The sequence below is a fragment of the Gordionus sp. m RMFG-2023 genome, chromosome 4, assembly GCF_954871325.1.
Source record: "Gordionus sp. m RMFG-2023 chromosome 4, tfGorSpeb1-WG-v2, whole genome shotgun sequence".
Classification (NCBI taxonomy): Eukaryota; Metazoa; Nematomorpha; class Gordioida; order Chordodea; family Parachordodidae; genus Gordionus; species Gordionus sp. m RMFG-2023.
Genome location: NC_088778.1, coordinates 27,116,980 through 27,134,298, shown reverse-complemented (window position 1 = coordinate 27,134,298; position 17,319 = coordinate 27,116,980). Strand labels below are relative to the sequence as shown.

Below are 17,319 nucleotides of genomic sequence, written 5' to 3'. Positions count from 1 at the left end.
GAATTTCCAACAAAAATTGTATTTCACAAATATAAATTAAGAACAAAGGAAAATTATTGTTATATCTCTCTTATTAGAAATTCATTGAAGAGCGTCTATAAATGTCAATTATATATCAACAGATACAACACTCCCCACCCAATGTAGCGTGTTTAACTTTATGATATATTTTCACAAAAAAATAATTATATATATATTATAGGGGTTTAACAAATCTTGGCCTTTAAGAATCTTTAAAAATTAAATAATTAAAGTAGCTTTTTTAAAGTTTGGTAGACCTGATTAATAAATTATATCCTATCATGCAATGTATAAATGAGCAAGAGCGGGTGTGGTGCATTTTGCCTACAAATTATTAAAAAGGGGTAGAGGGCAGGCATCTAAGGAGGGTGTGAGGTTATTAATTAAATCTTTAGATGATATATGGCTAAATATATTGCTGTTATAGACCTATTTAATATACTTACATAGATTACAAATATATACCGAATCTTCATATTGCATACAATACATTACCATAGGCGCAGCGAGGGTTGGGGCAAGGGATAATCCTCACTTTGGTAATTTGTCTCTTCCCGTAAATATCATTTAAATTTTATAAAAATTTCCCCCTACACACATCACATCCCCGTCTTCCACAAAAATGCATATAATATATCACTATAAAGATTTGAAATAAAAATTATGAAAAGTATATACCCTTTAAATAGCGTATATGATTAAAATATTTTTAAAAGAAAAAGTTAAAACCCAAAATTATTTTTATAAAATCTAATATATCCAAAGGCCTAAAATATGTGAGACCTCTAATAAAATTGATTGGTAACGCTCACCTAATAGGAAATCTTTCCTGTTTTAGCAAAATCTTAACTTGCCTATGTACAATATAATCATAGTCATTGAATAATTTTACATAAAAACTTATTCCTGGATAATTTTTCGTTATATTTTTATAATCAGCAAAACTAAATTCATGCCAAACAATATAGTATATTTTAGAAGTTTTTTAATTTATTCATATTCTTAAAAATAATTCTTTCACACTTTATTTTTTGATAGTTTATAATAGAGCATTGATAATTTTCGTAGTTAATAGTTAAGAAATATCGCAATTTTTCTTTGGGAGATAGATAGATATATAGGTTTTTGATCAGGGTTTGCATCCAAAAAATTTTTGAACAAACCTTAATTATTAATTTAGATATGATAATTATCATATAAATTTAAAAAATCATAGGTTAGGGACTCTATACATGCTTGAAAGCGATTTCTATAACATTAGGTACTTTCGAATTAGGCTCTGATTTATGTTTTTAAAATGATAAAAACTGAGGGGTATATGAAGCATTGTCCTGTATTTGTTAAACACCTACGATGTATATACCAAAAAATATGATCATATTGTAAATTGTAATGGTTATTTTTTATACAAAAAAATTATCAAACAATTAGTTAGTTTAAATAATTTTATTGTTCTAAGTAAATTTGGCAAAAAGGAGTTAGTATAATCATAAACACAACTATAGGCTTATTACTATAGTTTAGTAATTACTATATTTTTAGCCTTTTAAACCAATTTTGGCAGGCTACAAAATCAAATAAATCAAGTATTTAGCCGAAAACGTTCACTATGGCCTCGGAGATTTCTTAAAAGTTAGCAACGCAAATTTGGAAGGAACTAATATAAATTAAAACGCCTTAATGTTAATGTTTCTCCGGCAAGCGCCTAAAGATTTAGCTTAATTAGCTGACATTTAGCCATTAAAATAGGTTATTCTATTATAAGATTTATTTTAACAGTTTAAAATTAATGAAATATTGTTATTTGAGAAAGAATTTAATAACATTTTTGAAACTGTTTACATGGTTAACCAAGTTGTGGTGATTATAAATTGATTTATTATATACTTGATTTAAAACTAAAGGTTAGGATGATGTGTATGCGCGGGGGGGGGGGGTAAATCTCGATTTTCTGTTTATTATTTTATTTCATGAATACATTGTTTCTTACAATTACAAAGAAGTTTTGTGCATATGGCTTCTTAGCTATATTCAGACTTTCCTCAGAAAAATGAATCCGTTTAGTTCCTATATTAACTAAAAGGTATTTTGAACTTTTTAGTTTTCAAGTTCATAAATACTAAATTTGAGATATGGAGACAATATATAAAACATTTCTACAAATGGCAACTTTCGCTATTCGTTCATTAGTAATGAATAATTTTGGATAGTGTTAAGAGAATGTTGATTGCTAGCTATCCAAAATAATATAATATGTTTTGTATCTGTTGTATGATTAACGTAATTTGGACCAGCTCTTTAAGAATTTAAATGTTCTTAATTGATCATAGCCATTTCAAACCTATAATATATTATGCCAATTTTTTTAACTCTTTCCGATATCAAACTTCGAAGGGCTTGGTTACCAAATACAATAAGATAAGGATAAATAAGATGCCTAAATTAGAAATAGACAACGTAATATCAATTTATGTCAAAAATTTTTGAGTCTCTTGCAAGGAATGTTAATGTATGATATTTAAAAAAGGAAGGTGATAGTGTTTAATAAGCTAGCAATCTTGACAAAATTATGCAAATTTGTCACATATTTTCCCTTCATTTGACCCCCTTTAATAGCATGCAGAATAATTATTGTTTTAAATTTAATGGAAACTTTATTTAATAACATATAGCAACAATAAATTTTTTAGTACTGGGTTTATGTTTTTTATATATCAGGTACCAAGTTTGCAAATTAAATATCAATCTCAATAAGCATAGTAATGTGACAGAGCGTGTTAATACAATTGGATAATACACCGTTAAAAAAGAGCTTAAGGTTCTCGTAAGTCTTAATGAAATATTTGTTCTTAAAAATGCGTTGTCCATCTCTAGAAAAATAAATACCCTTGTTGGCGAGGAACGGTAGAGATGTTATAAGGGACACCACAGTTATCAACAACATTATAAAGCCGTCCAAATTAGTTTTTTTAAAGAATTTTATCTTATAAAAAATGGGATATTTAATTCCCATAAAGCTTCTTGCTGACAATACATACATGAAACAATGAGATAAAAACATAAGAATACATAATAATATTGTTTGGATTTTTCACTTCTATAACATTCATATCCTGGATAAAGCAATTATTGGGATGTTTTATATTCCAACAAACCTTGAAAGTAGTGATTATGCAGACGAGAAGACCCATTAGATTTTCAAATCAGGTAATATCTGATGTGGGTGTTGAAAAGTAATTTTATCGCTTTTCCATAAGAATTCTTGTATTAGAAAACAGGGATTAAGACCGTTTCTTAAAAATCCGAAAGGTAGCAAAATGCTAACGATAATAAGAAAGACGTAACTCTCTTGATAGGATAAGGGCGTTACAATTTCATGACTAAAATTAGGTCTTGTTAAATTAACCGATGCCATTATCGTTAAAAATAGCGAATATATTAATCCATTAGATTTTATTTACATAGAAAGTATATTAAATTAAATTATGACTTGATTAATATATATATAAAAATAGAGTATAATATTTGGAGGTTGAATTTTATTTAGGTACAATAGTAAATTCTCAGCTCAATTTTAAAATTTATTATCTTTGCATAATTAAGATTAATTATATTTTATAAATTAATCGGAATTTTATTTTTCTAATAAACAAGAGCCAAGCCAACTATCACCAAAATTAACTTTATTAATTTTTACTATATAGCGCTAACTAAAAAAATTTTTAGAAATTTTATGGGTATGAATTATATAAAAGGATTAATTAAAAGGCTGGGAACATTACATATGTATCAATTTGAGTGCAATATCCTAATAATGTAGGTGCAATCAATTTGAACATTTCAATCAATTATAAAAAATGCACTATATTTTTCAGGTGGCCTTTTGTAAAATAATAGTAATGGAAAATGTTAAATTTAATGCATCAATCAACCATATGTCAACTATAACTAGCCATTAATTAAAATTTGAAATTCAAATCTATGCAAAATTTCTCACCTCAAATACTATTACATCCCTATATTTTAGATAGGTCATAAACTCTCAATAGAATAGTAATTATAAATGAATGTAGGATATTTTTGTAATCTACTGGTTAATATTTAGAGAGAAGAAAGAAAAAAAGCCATCGCTAGATTTTTTTTCTTCTGAGTTTTATTTCTATCATATAATTTCTTTTAAAAGGCTATTTTCAGGGTATTTTATAAAAATCGAGTATTAAGATTTACTAACAAGATACCTGTTTCATCATTTCTCCTCCCTTTCTTATCCAAGGTGTCATCTGTCGAAATTCACGTTAAACGCTGATGTTCATGCGGGTGGGAAATCAGTACATGAACATCCACCTAATTTTTACAGTGATTAGAAGTTAGATGAATAACTTTGTTGATCAGCTATAATTTATAATTAAAAATTATTTAACTCACTTATAGAGATATTATTCAATATCAATTGATTAAATAATATGATATTTATGTACATATTTTACCTAATTGTTATAATCCAATTGAATAGGGGAAATGTGCCATGAATGGCCATGTTTTTGCTTTTTTGAAAAAAAGGTATTAAAATTTATGTTTAACCAAACAAATTTTATATCAATGTGTAGCCTTAATATTAATCTTTAAAATAAAATTTGAATCAAAGCTCTATGTGTAATACTTTATGAGCTAAATGAGATTATGTGAAAGTTGTTTTTCTGGCCAGTCAATACATACTATGTGTTAACTGGTCATAATATATTATTTAAGAATTTTATTATAAATATAAAATAATACAATATGAAATACTTGTAAAAGGCCTATGTTAATGTTTCTACATTTTTTAGTTATATAAAAAATTAATTATACACTAATTTAATTAGTATTAAAATCTCAATTTATTACCACATCTATTTAATGATAATATTATAAATTAATATCTTAATTATCATTTTACTTGTTCATCATTCCATTTCACCAAATGTTGTTTTGCAAAGCTTTACATTTTAATATGAATATGTGAGGCCAATCAATACATGGCCAGTCAATACTCACCTCTCTATTATTATTAAGCGCCTTTATATGGCTATTAAATAAAGCTTTTAAAATCTAATTTTTTGTGTGAATAATGCTAAATGCCTAAGGATAATATTTATATAAAATATCAGTAATCTAAATTAGTAATTTTTTCATTAAACAAAAAAATGTGCAAAGTGATTTTTCCAGAAAGAGGTACTAAAAACAGTTTTTTTAGAATATTTTTTCTATTGAATTGCTCTATTCAATTATTGAACTAAGGTAAAGCACATATCCTAAATATACACATTTTGACCCAATTTTGAGAAAAACTGGTCCAATAGATAAAAAGTTAAAGGGTTGTGGCCATTCTTCACACATCGCCATTTATGGCACATTTCCCCTACTTATTATTTCTATAATTTGAGTCTACCATGTTACAGAAATCTAGCGCTGACGCACAAACGAGAGTTTAGGAAAAGTTCCTAGGAATAGAGTTGATGGAATAGTGTTTTTCAAAATGTTAACTAACTCTATATGGGACTAATAATACTTCTCTTTGAACTTTATGAACACAATACTTGATTTTTTATATGCCAAGTATTAATACATTTTTGTATTGTGTAAATTAATTAAAAGGTATATGTTTTAAACAGTTAATTTTTAATATCATATATCCTACAGATTTAAAGTTTTTTAATGCTTTATTATAAAATAAAGCTTATTCTTTAAATTACCAAAATTAAATTTTATTGTATATACTCGCCTAAGCTTAAAATACAATATAATTTATTGATTTTAAAAAAAATAAACTTCAAGTTTTAATTAAATTATAAATTAATACGAGAATTTTGTCATTTATATAAGGGATTTAAAAATTTTATAGTATAATATTTTATTTTTTTAACTATTAGTTTTCAGAACCAAAGTTTTTTTAAAAAAATACTATATTTTAGAGTTAATATCTATGATTATAGTACTTAAAATAACTGGGTTTATATTATAAGCAAAAACATAAATATAGTGAAAATATAAATAAATAACTTGTCTTTTCATGAGTAATAAGAATCTTAGTAAAGCGATGCATAAATAATTTTCAAATATTCAAGTTGAAACAATCAATGAATGCAGAATACTATGTTGAAATGATCTGGAATTGAGTTAAATCAACGTTTTTTTAAATTATAAAAAGGTATCTATGTAAACGGGTTCTTAACTAAAGACATAATTTAACAAATTTGCTTAAATTAATTTTATATTAAAAATAACTTATGAAAATAAGGAGATACTGGTTTGGCGTGATTCCTCAAAAACTAAAACTATATAATATTTTTAATAGCAATAGATGTAAATTGATTTTTAACAGAAGATAATATTTTTTTAAAAAAATTTTTCTTATCCGAAGTGGACACCTTTATAGGCCTTTCAAAATGAAACTCGATTGCTAATTTTTAAAATAAAAAACGCTAGCTCTAACCTGGCTCCTATAAACTAACTATTTGAGTTAACCTACTGCAAAAAACGTCTCCAAAGCTGTTTAGAAAAAAATTACACTCACCCTTATATGCGAAAGGCTAAAGAGGTTTTAACACAGGATAAAGATTCCTTTGGTTAATTTATAAACTCAAGCCCCCCAAAATCACTTCTTCGGTAATATTGAATTATACACAAAGTATAATAATTTGTATAACAATGAAATAAGATAGCTATTTTACTCTTAACTAGAATGGATAGGTTGGAGCATAACCCTGCATTCACAGTTGGCGCGAATTCGCGACGAAGCATACTAATGTAAAATTATTATATTTATATCACATTTCGTATGCTTCGCCGCGTATTCGTGCTAACCTTGAATGCAGGACATCTTATCATATTATCACATTATCTGCTAAAAAGGAAGTATACACCGAGCCGTATTGACCAAGCCAGATTTAATTATAAAATGGAAGCTGATACTAAGAAGTCAACCCCCTAAATGTTATAAAATATCTTAACCCCCCGCTCCAACCCCACTATTAGAAGCACATCGAGGTAAAAGTATAATAATAATAATAATATGATAAATATTATATATATTTATTTTCAAAACCAAATAACTTTTCAAAAAAAAATTTCCTATTTCCAAGAAATTTTTTTGTAAAAATAGCACTGATAATTGATTATTTTTTATAATATAAATTACTAATAATGTCACGGCAATTTATTAATAAACTTTATATATAAATTTTTTTTAAAAAGACTGTAGAAAGAAATATTCTTCCTCTTCATTTTTAAAGTATAAAATATTGATTTAATCAAGAATCTAATAAAACTTTTATTTTTTTTTTGTTTAAAATTTACAATTTTTCTTTTTGGCTTAAAAAAAAAATAAAGTTTCAAAAGATTTTTTTACTTTTAATTATAAAAAAATGAGTAACTTCGATGAATATTTTAAAACGCTAAAACAAAATTTTAGAATGCCAGGATTGAATCCTTATCATCACTTGAATGACGAAATTTTGGATGTGGGCGATATTTCTTCTGGGAACTCTTCCTCGATCATTCCAGCTGGACAAGATTGTAGTCGAGATTGTCATAATCTCGAAATTTTAGAACGTAGTCCAACCGATAACATAGTTGATGAAAATTTCGAAGATCAACCTCGTGAACAAAATGAATTGGAGAAAGGGTTTCCCTTAAATAATGATAGTAATAACATAATAGAGTATTTGGATGACAGAATAAGGCCCAAATTACAAAGGCGTGACACGACCTGGACCAATAGAGACATACCAGGGAATCGTATAACGGAATGGCAAGCTGGATGGAATGTAACCAACGCCATTCAAGTTATTAAATTTTTAAAAATATAAATAGAGTATTTATTAAAGGGAATCAAATGTCTCTTTGTCGCATTAAAAATAATGTTATTAAAATTTATTGTGGATTTTTTTTTAAAGAAATTTGAGGTTTTTTTACAATTATATAGATGGTGTTGGGAAAATTTAGATCAATATGGATAAAAATTTAAATACTTAAATTTGTTTGTTTAAATTTTTAAAAAAGACACTATGATTGTCAAATTTATGTTTAGAACAGATTTAGAAATATTTAATTGCAAGAATATTTTTGATTTCTATACCATGATGCTCAAGTAATATATCAGAGGCTTTTAAGACCAGGTGAATTGGGGGCGAATAAGACAAAATAATTTTTACAATAGCAAGATGAATTATTTATCATATTTTTTTTCTTCAAATTTTCTTTGAAATCATTTATAAAATCCAACCAAAATATAACTAATAAATAAAAAAAAGAAGTTCTGGCTAGTTAGTATCAAAAGATCTCTGCAGAACTCTGGTATTTATTTACTATATGCAGTACCAAACTCCTTTAAGGAACCGCTAAAATAACGAATTAAATAGAATCTCCAACAAATATAAAATCAAAATTTGCCATTACATATAATAATAAATAAACATTCCGACTTATCCAACCCTAAATACCTGTCATACAACCTGCTTTACTCAGTATTTAAAAAAAATATATCTAAACTATTCGTAATTAATTATTTGCCATATATATAAATCGATATTTTGAAGTCACATTATTATATAATTAAATAAATCATAATAAGTGTAATTTGTATGAAGCTCAAAAATCAAACCCAAAAATGTTACTACAGCAGTCTATAATCCCTAAAAATGAATTTAAATTTAAATACTTTAAAAAAAATTTAATACCAATATAAAGCAATATAATTATTATACCGTAAAAACTATTTAGTTATGTATGCTTTAACCAAAAAATAATCGTTAACTTAAAAAAAATGATTTTCTCGTATATTCTTATATTTATTATACCTATTTTGAAATTTAAATTGGTTCGGACGTTATCAAAATATAAAAATGGCGTAAGTTGTGGATAGTGTTGTTAAAAGGTTCGATTTTTTATTGACTAACTTACTATTTTCGCCATAAATATCACACAAGCCTGGAGATTTGCTAATAGATGGCAGAAAGAGTTGGACATCTATTAACAAAATCTCGAGGCTAGCGTAGTATAAAATTTTGGTGTTAACCTTAATTTAAAATTGGCGAAATTAAGTTGTTTAACAACACTAGGTGTGGAATATCTATATACTCATGGATAGAAAAAATATATTATTTAGCCCATATATATGATTAATATGTAATGTGTAATGAATATAAAACTAGCCCAACTCGATACGTTATGCACTTCGAAGGTGGTAATGTGTCGATAGAGGCCATACAGACTTGCATTCTCTGTTTCGATATCAACTAATTAACCAATTAGTCAACAAAAAAACGCGAAACAGTAATTGCGGCGGAGTATACAAAAATACATCATCTCTTGAATTTAGATAAATTTCACTATATAATTGTCCTCTGTGTTTTGTTGTGAACTGATAAGATTGTGGGGTCAGGCCAATCTTTTTAAATTTTTGTTGAAAACATATTAATATTAGACAAGAAGTGCCTCCCCCTCTACGGGAAATCAAACAGATACTTATTGCTGCCTAGAGAAACCCTCAGTTTTTAGTTTGATTTCTGTGGGGATGTCGAATACCAAACTAGTTAGCCTAAGCTTGTGCTGGACTTGGTACCAGATGCTTACTTCTGAGCTTCCATGCTATATAAAAAATTTTAAAAAATATAATATATAAATCATAAGAAAAACGATGAGTTCTAAGGTAAACATTCATTTAAAAAAAAATATGTATATATAAAAATTTCTTTTAAATTAACTTCAGTTTTAGACCATTTGCAGAAGTTAATAAAGTAAGAAGTTAATTAGAAACATTTAAAAACATAGCTGAAATTTAAGGATGTATATATATAACAATGAATAGGAGAGACCGGAGAAGCATACGGAGCCCCTAAAAGGCAAATGTCAATAAAAACTGCTTGATAATATTAAATATATATTATCTCGTTTTATTCCACTTATTTATAAAAGCGAGTAACCAATGGGAGAGAAAGATAGAAATCCCCCCCCCCCATCGCAAATTTGACTGTTTTTATATATATCATTTTAAGCTAATAAAAATTTTACCCCCCCCCCCCCACCTCCCAGTCAAAATTTTGCAAATTTTCCAACCTAAAACTCATATTTTAAAAATAAATTTTATTAAAATTTCCTTTCCTTGCGAGTGTATGAGAATTGTTCAATAAAATAAAAAAAATTTTAATTAAAGAGATAGAAACAGTAATTTATTTTATCATTATGATTATTTCTAGTTATATCTATTATGATTATTTTATCTAATTCAAAATTATTTGTGTGTTAGTAGGAATTAATAGGTATTTTATATAATATTTTAATTATTAAAAATATCTAGAATTTTTTAAATATTGTTCATTTTTACTTCTTGTAGAACAGAATAAATAGAAATACAAAAGTTAAATAGGACTGAGCATGAAATAAAATGAAAATACAAATTGAAGAAAAAAAGGGTATTGTATTTTATAAGAAATTATTATTGGCGTACGCAGCGGGGGGGGGGGGCAAATCCCCCCCAAAGCCAAAAAATGCAGATGCCGGATATATTTTTCAAAAATATTATTGTTTATATTAATTTATATTGTTAATATCTATTCGTATCTCATATTAAATATATATTTAATTACATTTAATATCACATTCATAAGTTATTTTATCAATATATTTCGATTTCAAGTTTTCCGGCGTAATATTTACTTATTATTTTCAAATTTTTAGTGACGTAATATTTATTTACCATTTTCAAATTTCTAGTCAAATAATAATTATTTCTGAACATCTGGTCCAACATGGAAAAAGAAATTGCAACCTTGTCCAACGAGATAGAGTCTCTGCCATCAAGCAGTAACAGCTTTTAAGAAGTTAGAAGAGCCAATTATTTGCTATTACTGAAATATCACAATGGCCTGAAAGAAATATTTCCTCAGAAGCAAGAAATTTATTGGATTCAATGCTTATTCCAAATTTTATTTCTCATTAGAATGTATTATTTAATTATACAACTATTTTAAGTATTACTTTTCAAAAACATGACATTGACTTGATTAAGAAAATGAGAATAGCAGAGAGCATTTTATCAGAATTCATGGAAATTAGGACTAATTTTGATGAAGAATTTCATATTTTATATTTTATTGGTGAGTCAAAAGCAGAGTTATACATGTTTAATATTTGTCTCCCTCGACTTGTAGCAAGGCAAGCTCATCGTTAAAACATTAATATAGGATCAGTAGAAGAGTATATCTTAGATACAGATACATTTATAACCCAAATAAATGAATTTTTAATTCATCACGCAGCACTTACTAATCTACAAATAAAGCCTTCCCAACCTTTTTCAGATGGTGAGAGAAAAAAAATTATTTGTTAGATTTTTATTATGAAGATGTTAAAGTATCTTATGATGCCTTACTAGCTGAATAACTATGTTTATAAGATTAACTATGGTTGATATAGTCCAAAAAATGCTATGGATGCTCTGCATTATTTCAAACACATTTTAGATTAAATTCCCAATGTATTAAAAGGGTTTATAAACTCTTCCCATTAGTAAACTAATGAGAGAACATTCTTTTTTTGTATCATTTGCAGGGCACGGCCCGGATTTTTTTAAAAAGATTTTTTAAGGCCCGGCCTGGGTTTTTTTTTCAGCCTGGCTTTTTTAAAAAAATATTTAGGCCTGGCTCGGCTTTTTTAAAAATTTTTAGGCCCCGGAATTTTTTAAAATAAATTATATTTATTTTTGATTTTTATAGCTAAAATACGATTTCAAATATAGGCTGTTTTAAAAAATACAGCCCGGCCTGCGTGTTTTTTAAAATATAATTCAGGGCCGGCTTGGGTGTTTTTTAAAAAAAAATTAGGCCCGGCCCGGGTATATTTAAAAAAATTAAAATACTGTCGGGCCCAGGGGCCGGGCTTGCAGGTCTCTGAAAAACATACCAAGAACATCTAAAAGTAGATTGAAAGGTTTGGATCTTTTGAATATTCATAGGCTTTTGACGACAAGCAAGGATGAGATAATTGAAAAATTAGCTTAATCCAAACGAAGATTGGATTTTACATTGTAAATATATAACATACAAAATACAATTATTCCCAAGAAACTTTTTGTGTAAAGGCTCAAAAAATTCAAATTTCTATTTTGGGTAATTTAAGTGATTCTTTACATATAATTTTTGTATAATTCACATTAATTTAAAATTGCGTATTATGAATAGTTATTAGTCCTAATAAATTTATGCTTGATATTTTTAAAAAACAATAATATTTCTAAAAAAAATTATTATCCCCCCCCCCCCCCCAGACCAAATTCCTGCGTACGCGCCTGGAAGTTATATTTTAAATTATATTCTAGTCAATATTTTTTACACACTACAAATAGTATTTTACTTCAATTATATGAGAATTTAAGCTGAGGCTAGTTTTTAAAGCAAATTCTATAAAAAAAATGACACTCAACTACCTAACTTAATATTATAAAATAGGGTAATAAACTTTCCTCTTTAAATATCCATAAGCGCGAATTAGTAAATAAAAGCTAAAAATATTAATATAATTATTATTGAATTATGAAAAACTTAATAGAATAACTCAAACATATGACCGGGTTCGAAGGCCGGGAAAAGCTGGTCGAAAGCCAGCTAAAGGTGGTTTAGGGGAAGCCCCATAAAAAATTCTCCACCTCCCCCTTCCATAGAAAAATTCTGGATACGCCATTGATCAACAGTATTAATTTTTCCGAATAAAATTTTTGGGAAAGAATGTGGGAAGGACGAGCCTTCCCATGATTCGTTTTTGAGCCTTAAAATATTACTTTTTTTTAAATATAAAAATTGATCTTTATATTAATATAACTACTTTATTGATAAAAATAAGCCATAATGGGAAATGAATATAAAAAAAAATTAGTGCAATTTATTGACAATTTAAACTAATAAAGAATGGATTAAAATTGCAACATGATCCAGCCCAAAAAGAGCCTTTACCATTGAAACACCAGGCCTCATTATTATGAAAATTTATATTATTTAATTTTCATATATCAAACATATACAACCTGGGGCTCATATGTGGATCTCCCTTACTACAAAAAACTTTTAATTTATATAAAGTGTAAAAAACAGAGGGGAAATTAGAATTTAAACTTAAGAGTTATACTGCTAAGAGGCAAAAAAATATACAGTCAAGCAAGAAGCAATATTTAAGATGAGTAGGGATGAGTTAATTATTCACATAAAAAAAAATTATATAACATATATTTTAACTTACTGAAAAATGCGAAAACGAGTTACATATACTTTTATTCTCCTTGTTTAGGCTTCAAATATTTTAAAAATTTCAAAACTATAAAATCAGATAGATGTATATAACAATCATTATTTAATAAAAATCATTAAAACCTTCTAATGCTGTTCTAATTATTGGGACTACTATACTATAATATCTGCTTACTTAAAAAATAATTGTATTTAATGGATTTTTAATTAATTTTCAACTTAACCTAAATCGATTTAATTATAACGATAGAGCAAAATTAGCTTCAATTTTTATTACACAACGAAAACTTATCATTCGATGAAAAAAAAAAAGATAAATAGTTTTGCTGCATAACTAAAACTATGACAATTTTTAGTGATCCTATTTCTAGGCTTCAATTATAGGCAGGTATTATTATAGATTATTCAAGACAGCAACCTGCTAATGATTTGTAGTGAAAATATTTATTTTATAATTTTCGTGATTAATTATTAGTTTTGAGTTAGGTCTCAAACTTTAGACATTAGATTTTTCCCATACATTTAATAAAGACGCAGTAGATATAGGAGTCTTTAACTTATTAGATATAGGAGTCTTAAACTTAGAATTTTATAACTTATAATCTATATAAAATAATAATAATAATAATTTCGAATTAAATACAACGTTTTAATATTATAATCCGCTAATAACATTTACTTTAAAAAGATTCCACATTTCCCATTTTGATTTCGGGTTCCCAAAAATCATAAATTTTACAAAGTTTTCAAAATTTTAAACTTTGCCCAACTTATAACATTTCTTTTTATTTCTGGCCTAATGTTGTTAAACAGCTCGTTTGAGCCGATTTTTAAAAATGGCTAACTCAATATTTTATCCAATAAAAATATTGCCTAAGGTTCGAGATTTCGCTAATCGATGTCTACTCCTTTGGGTAATCTATGAGCAAAATCTTCAGACTTGAGCAATGTTCTTCTGGATGAATTAGCCGTTTTTGATAATCGGCTCAAATCGAACCGTTTAACAACACTATTCGGGCCTATTAAGAATAATTTAATGAGATTTCTGATATATCCCTTATTCAAATTCGGTGACTTTTTTAATTTACTTCATTAAAACGATAATATCAATTATCAACTATTCAAGTTTTTTTTTTTTTAATAATGAAAATAGCTTTAACATTTAAAAAATTTTTTATCTTTCAATTCGAAAGACTATAATTGTCGACTAAAAAAATTTTTTTTTAGTATTATTTTAAAAATCATAGTAAATGTATAACTTTTAATTATTTTTTTTAGTATTATACATTGTGTTTGATTTGATAATTACAAAATTACTTAGGCATCATTTTTATATTTCCTAATTTAAATAAAAGATTTTGATTGTCGTAAGTATAAAAATTAAGTTTTGGATAAAAATAGAATTTATATAATATTCCTTATTTTTACAGAGATCAAATAAAATGTTAAAACTAAAGCAAAAATAAAATAAATATTGTTATATTTTAGTGTCATAATTTATTAAATGACAAAATTCATCAATAAGGTATATTGCTATTCCTAGTATATTCTTCTGATACTATAACTATTTAAAATGAACTAATCTTATATTTTAGATGAACATGATATTCTCCAAAATATTTGATGATAAAATCAATAATAGTAAACTTGAGTTGATTTATATTTCCAATAAAAAAGCTCTTAATTTAATTGATTTTGAATTGATATTTCTAATAGTATAAACTACTGGCTGATATAAAAATAATGCTTTTTAACTATTCAATCACCTAAGATATATATATATATAAAGGTTAAAGAAAAGATACCAATTACTAATTTAATTAATATAATTATTTTAAAAATTACAAAGGTTTTATAAATTTTGAAATTTTATATAATTTATTGGAATATTTTTTGATGTTTTGAGACTAGTGATGCAAAATAGCTTCATTTGGGCCATATTTTAAAAAAAAAAAAAATTTTGGTAGGAAATAATATTATCCAAGCCTCAATCTTCAGACATGAGTAATATTTTTCGGGTTAGAATACTCAAATGGAGCGATTTTACATCACTAATGGAGATTACAATTTTTTCTTTTTTTAGTTTAGATTCTTGATACGTCTCTTATCTGTCAAAATAATAAATATATAATTGGCCTATTTACCCTTCGTCGAATGCTATTTCAATAATTTCAGGTTCAAAATTTACCCTTTCCGATGACTAAATAGTAATACGCACTCGCTAAATTTACGGGTGCTCCGATTATAAGAAATTCAATTGGAAATAAAAAATGTGCTACTTTTTTTTTTTGATTAATGAATATACAAGACCTTTATCATGACTTAGTAGTAGGCGTTGGAAAGCTTGTTGGGAAATATACTTTTCTAAAGTTTAGGATCGATTTTGTAAACCTATATCATTATAGATAATTTTTTTCCTTCCATTATCGGAATTCGGATTGTTAAGTTTCATTAGTTACCTAAGCTTAACAATAAAATCATTATCGCTACCAATTTTAAAGAGTGGCAGCTTAAAAATTAGACAAGGATCATAGGAGATCATTTAAAAGTTTTCCGCATTTGTTTATTCAATTATTTATATAACAAAGCTTGCTTCTTTTAAATAATTTAAAATGTGATACATATCAAAAACTTATACTAAAATAAAACTATTTTTTATTTTATTATACAAAAAAAGGGAATGTTTATAGTCAGTCTACCCTATGCTGTACTCTACGGTGGATATTGGGCAGTTTTTGCTATGATCATCGTAGCTTACATATGCTACTACACGGGAACAATCCTCGTAGATTGTCTTTACGATGAGAAGGAAGAATTAACCATGCAAGAGATTAAAAATTATCACGGAAAAATTTTCTTGGAAGAGAAAAGGACTATGGTAAGAATTCGTACTAGAAATAGTTATGTGTCTATAGCCCAGTCTGTTTGGGGCGAAAAATGGGGAAGCATCTTAGTCAATAGTGCTCAGATCATAGAACTTCTTATGACGTGTATACTATATTTAGTATTGTGCGGAGATTTGATGTTCGGTTCATTTCAGAACAGTGCTTTCAATTCTTTAGTTTGGATCATTTTCGCTACTATAATGTTGTTACCTTGCGCTTTTGTCAAAACTTTAACAGGTATCTCAAGACTAAGCTTTGCTTGCACTATCGTTCACATCATCATCAATGCAATAGTCATCATATATTGTGCGAGCAAGATAAAACATTGGTTTTGGGGCCAGGTACGTTTAAAGATTGACATGTGGAATTTTCCGGTTTCAATGGGAGTCATAGTTTTTAGTTACACCTCACATATATTTCTTCCGGCCTTAGAAGGAGGTTTAGAGAGCACCTCAAAGTTCAAAGGCATGCTAAAGTGGAGTCACATAGCGGCTGCTTTATTCAAGTCGGTCTTTGGGTATGAAATAATAAATTTACAAATATTTTAATTAAACTTATTTATATTAGTTTTATTTTATATAAACTGTGCAAACATATTTTTTACACTCCTTAGATACGTCGGATTTCTAACTTTTGGAAAAGACACACAGGAAGTTATCACCAATAATTTTAACAATCTAACTTTCAAAGGTATTTTAAATATAACCTTGGTGATTAAAGCTCTTTTCTCTTATCCATTACCATATTTTGCGGCATCCGAATTGCTCGAAACCGCTCTGTTCAGGGGTAAGTCCGAAGGAACGCCATTTCCTACGTGCCTAGACATCGAAAGTGGAAACTTTAAACTATGGGCTCTTGGTTTGAGATTACTGTTGATTTTGATAACACTAGCCATGGCGGTTATGATACCATATTTTAACATCTTAATGGGGCTAATAGGCTCATTTACGGGGACTTTGTTATCTTTCGTTTGGCCGTGCTATTTTCATATTAAATTAAAGGGAAATTCCCTCGAATCAAAAATTCTGTACCTCGATATCTCGATCATTATATTAGGAGGGTTGTTTGGGTCATTTGGAATGGTTTATTCATTTATCGCACTAAGAAAAGCTATAAATATCTCTAAAAACCTATAA

General features: G+C 27.0%; 1 protein-coding gene across 1 annotated transcript; it reads left to right on the top strand.

The window, feature by feature from the left end:
* The first annotated feature begins 7,451 nt into the window (after positions 1-7,451).
* Positions 7,452-17,319, top strand: LOC135928775 (vesicular inhibitory amino acid transporter-like). The gene is made up of 3 exons (XM_065465239.1): positions 7,452-7,844; positions 15,976-16,700; positions 16,797-17,319. The coding sequence occupies exons 1-3, from the start codon at positions 7,473-7,475 to the stop codon at positions 17,317-17,319; spliced, it is 1,620 nt and encodes a 539-aa protein (XP_065321311.1). The 5' UTR covers positions 7,452-7,472.

What these genes read in the sequence shown, in the direction of transcription:
- LOC135928775 (XM_065465239.1), top strand. Translation starts at nt 7,473, where the DNA reads ATGCCAGGATTGAATCCTTATCATCACTTGAATGACGAAATTTTGGAT. An exon ending in ATGTAACCAACGCCATTCAA is followed by an intron (nt 7,845 to 15,975) that starts GTTATTAAATTT and finishes ATACAAAAAAAG; the next exon opens with GGAATGTTTATAGTCAGTCT. An exon ending in TTATTCAAGTCGGTCTTTGG is followed by an intron (nt 16,701 to 16,796) that starts GTATGAAATAAT and finishes TACACTCCTTAG; the next exon opens with ATACGTCGGATTTCTAACTT.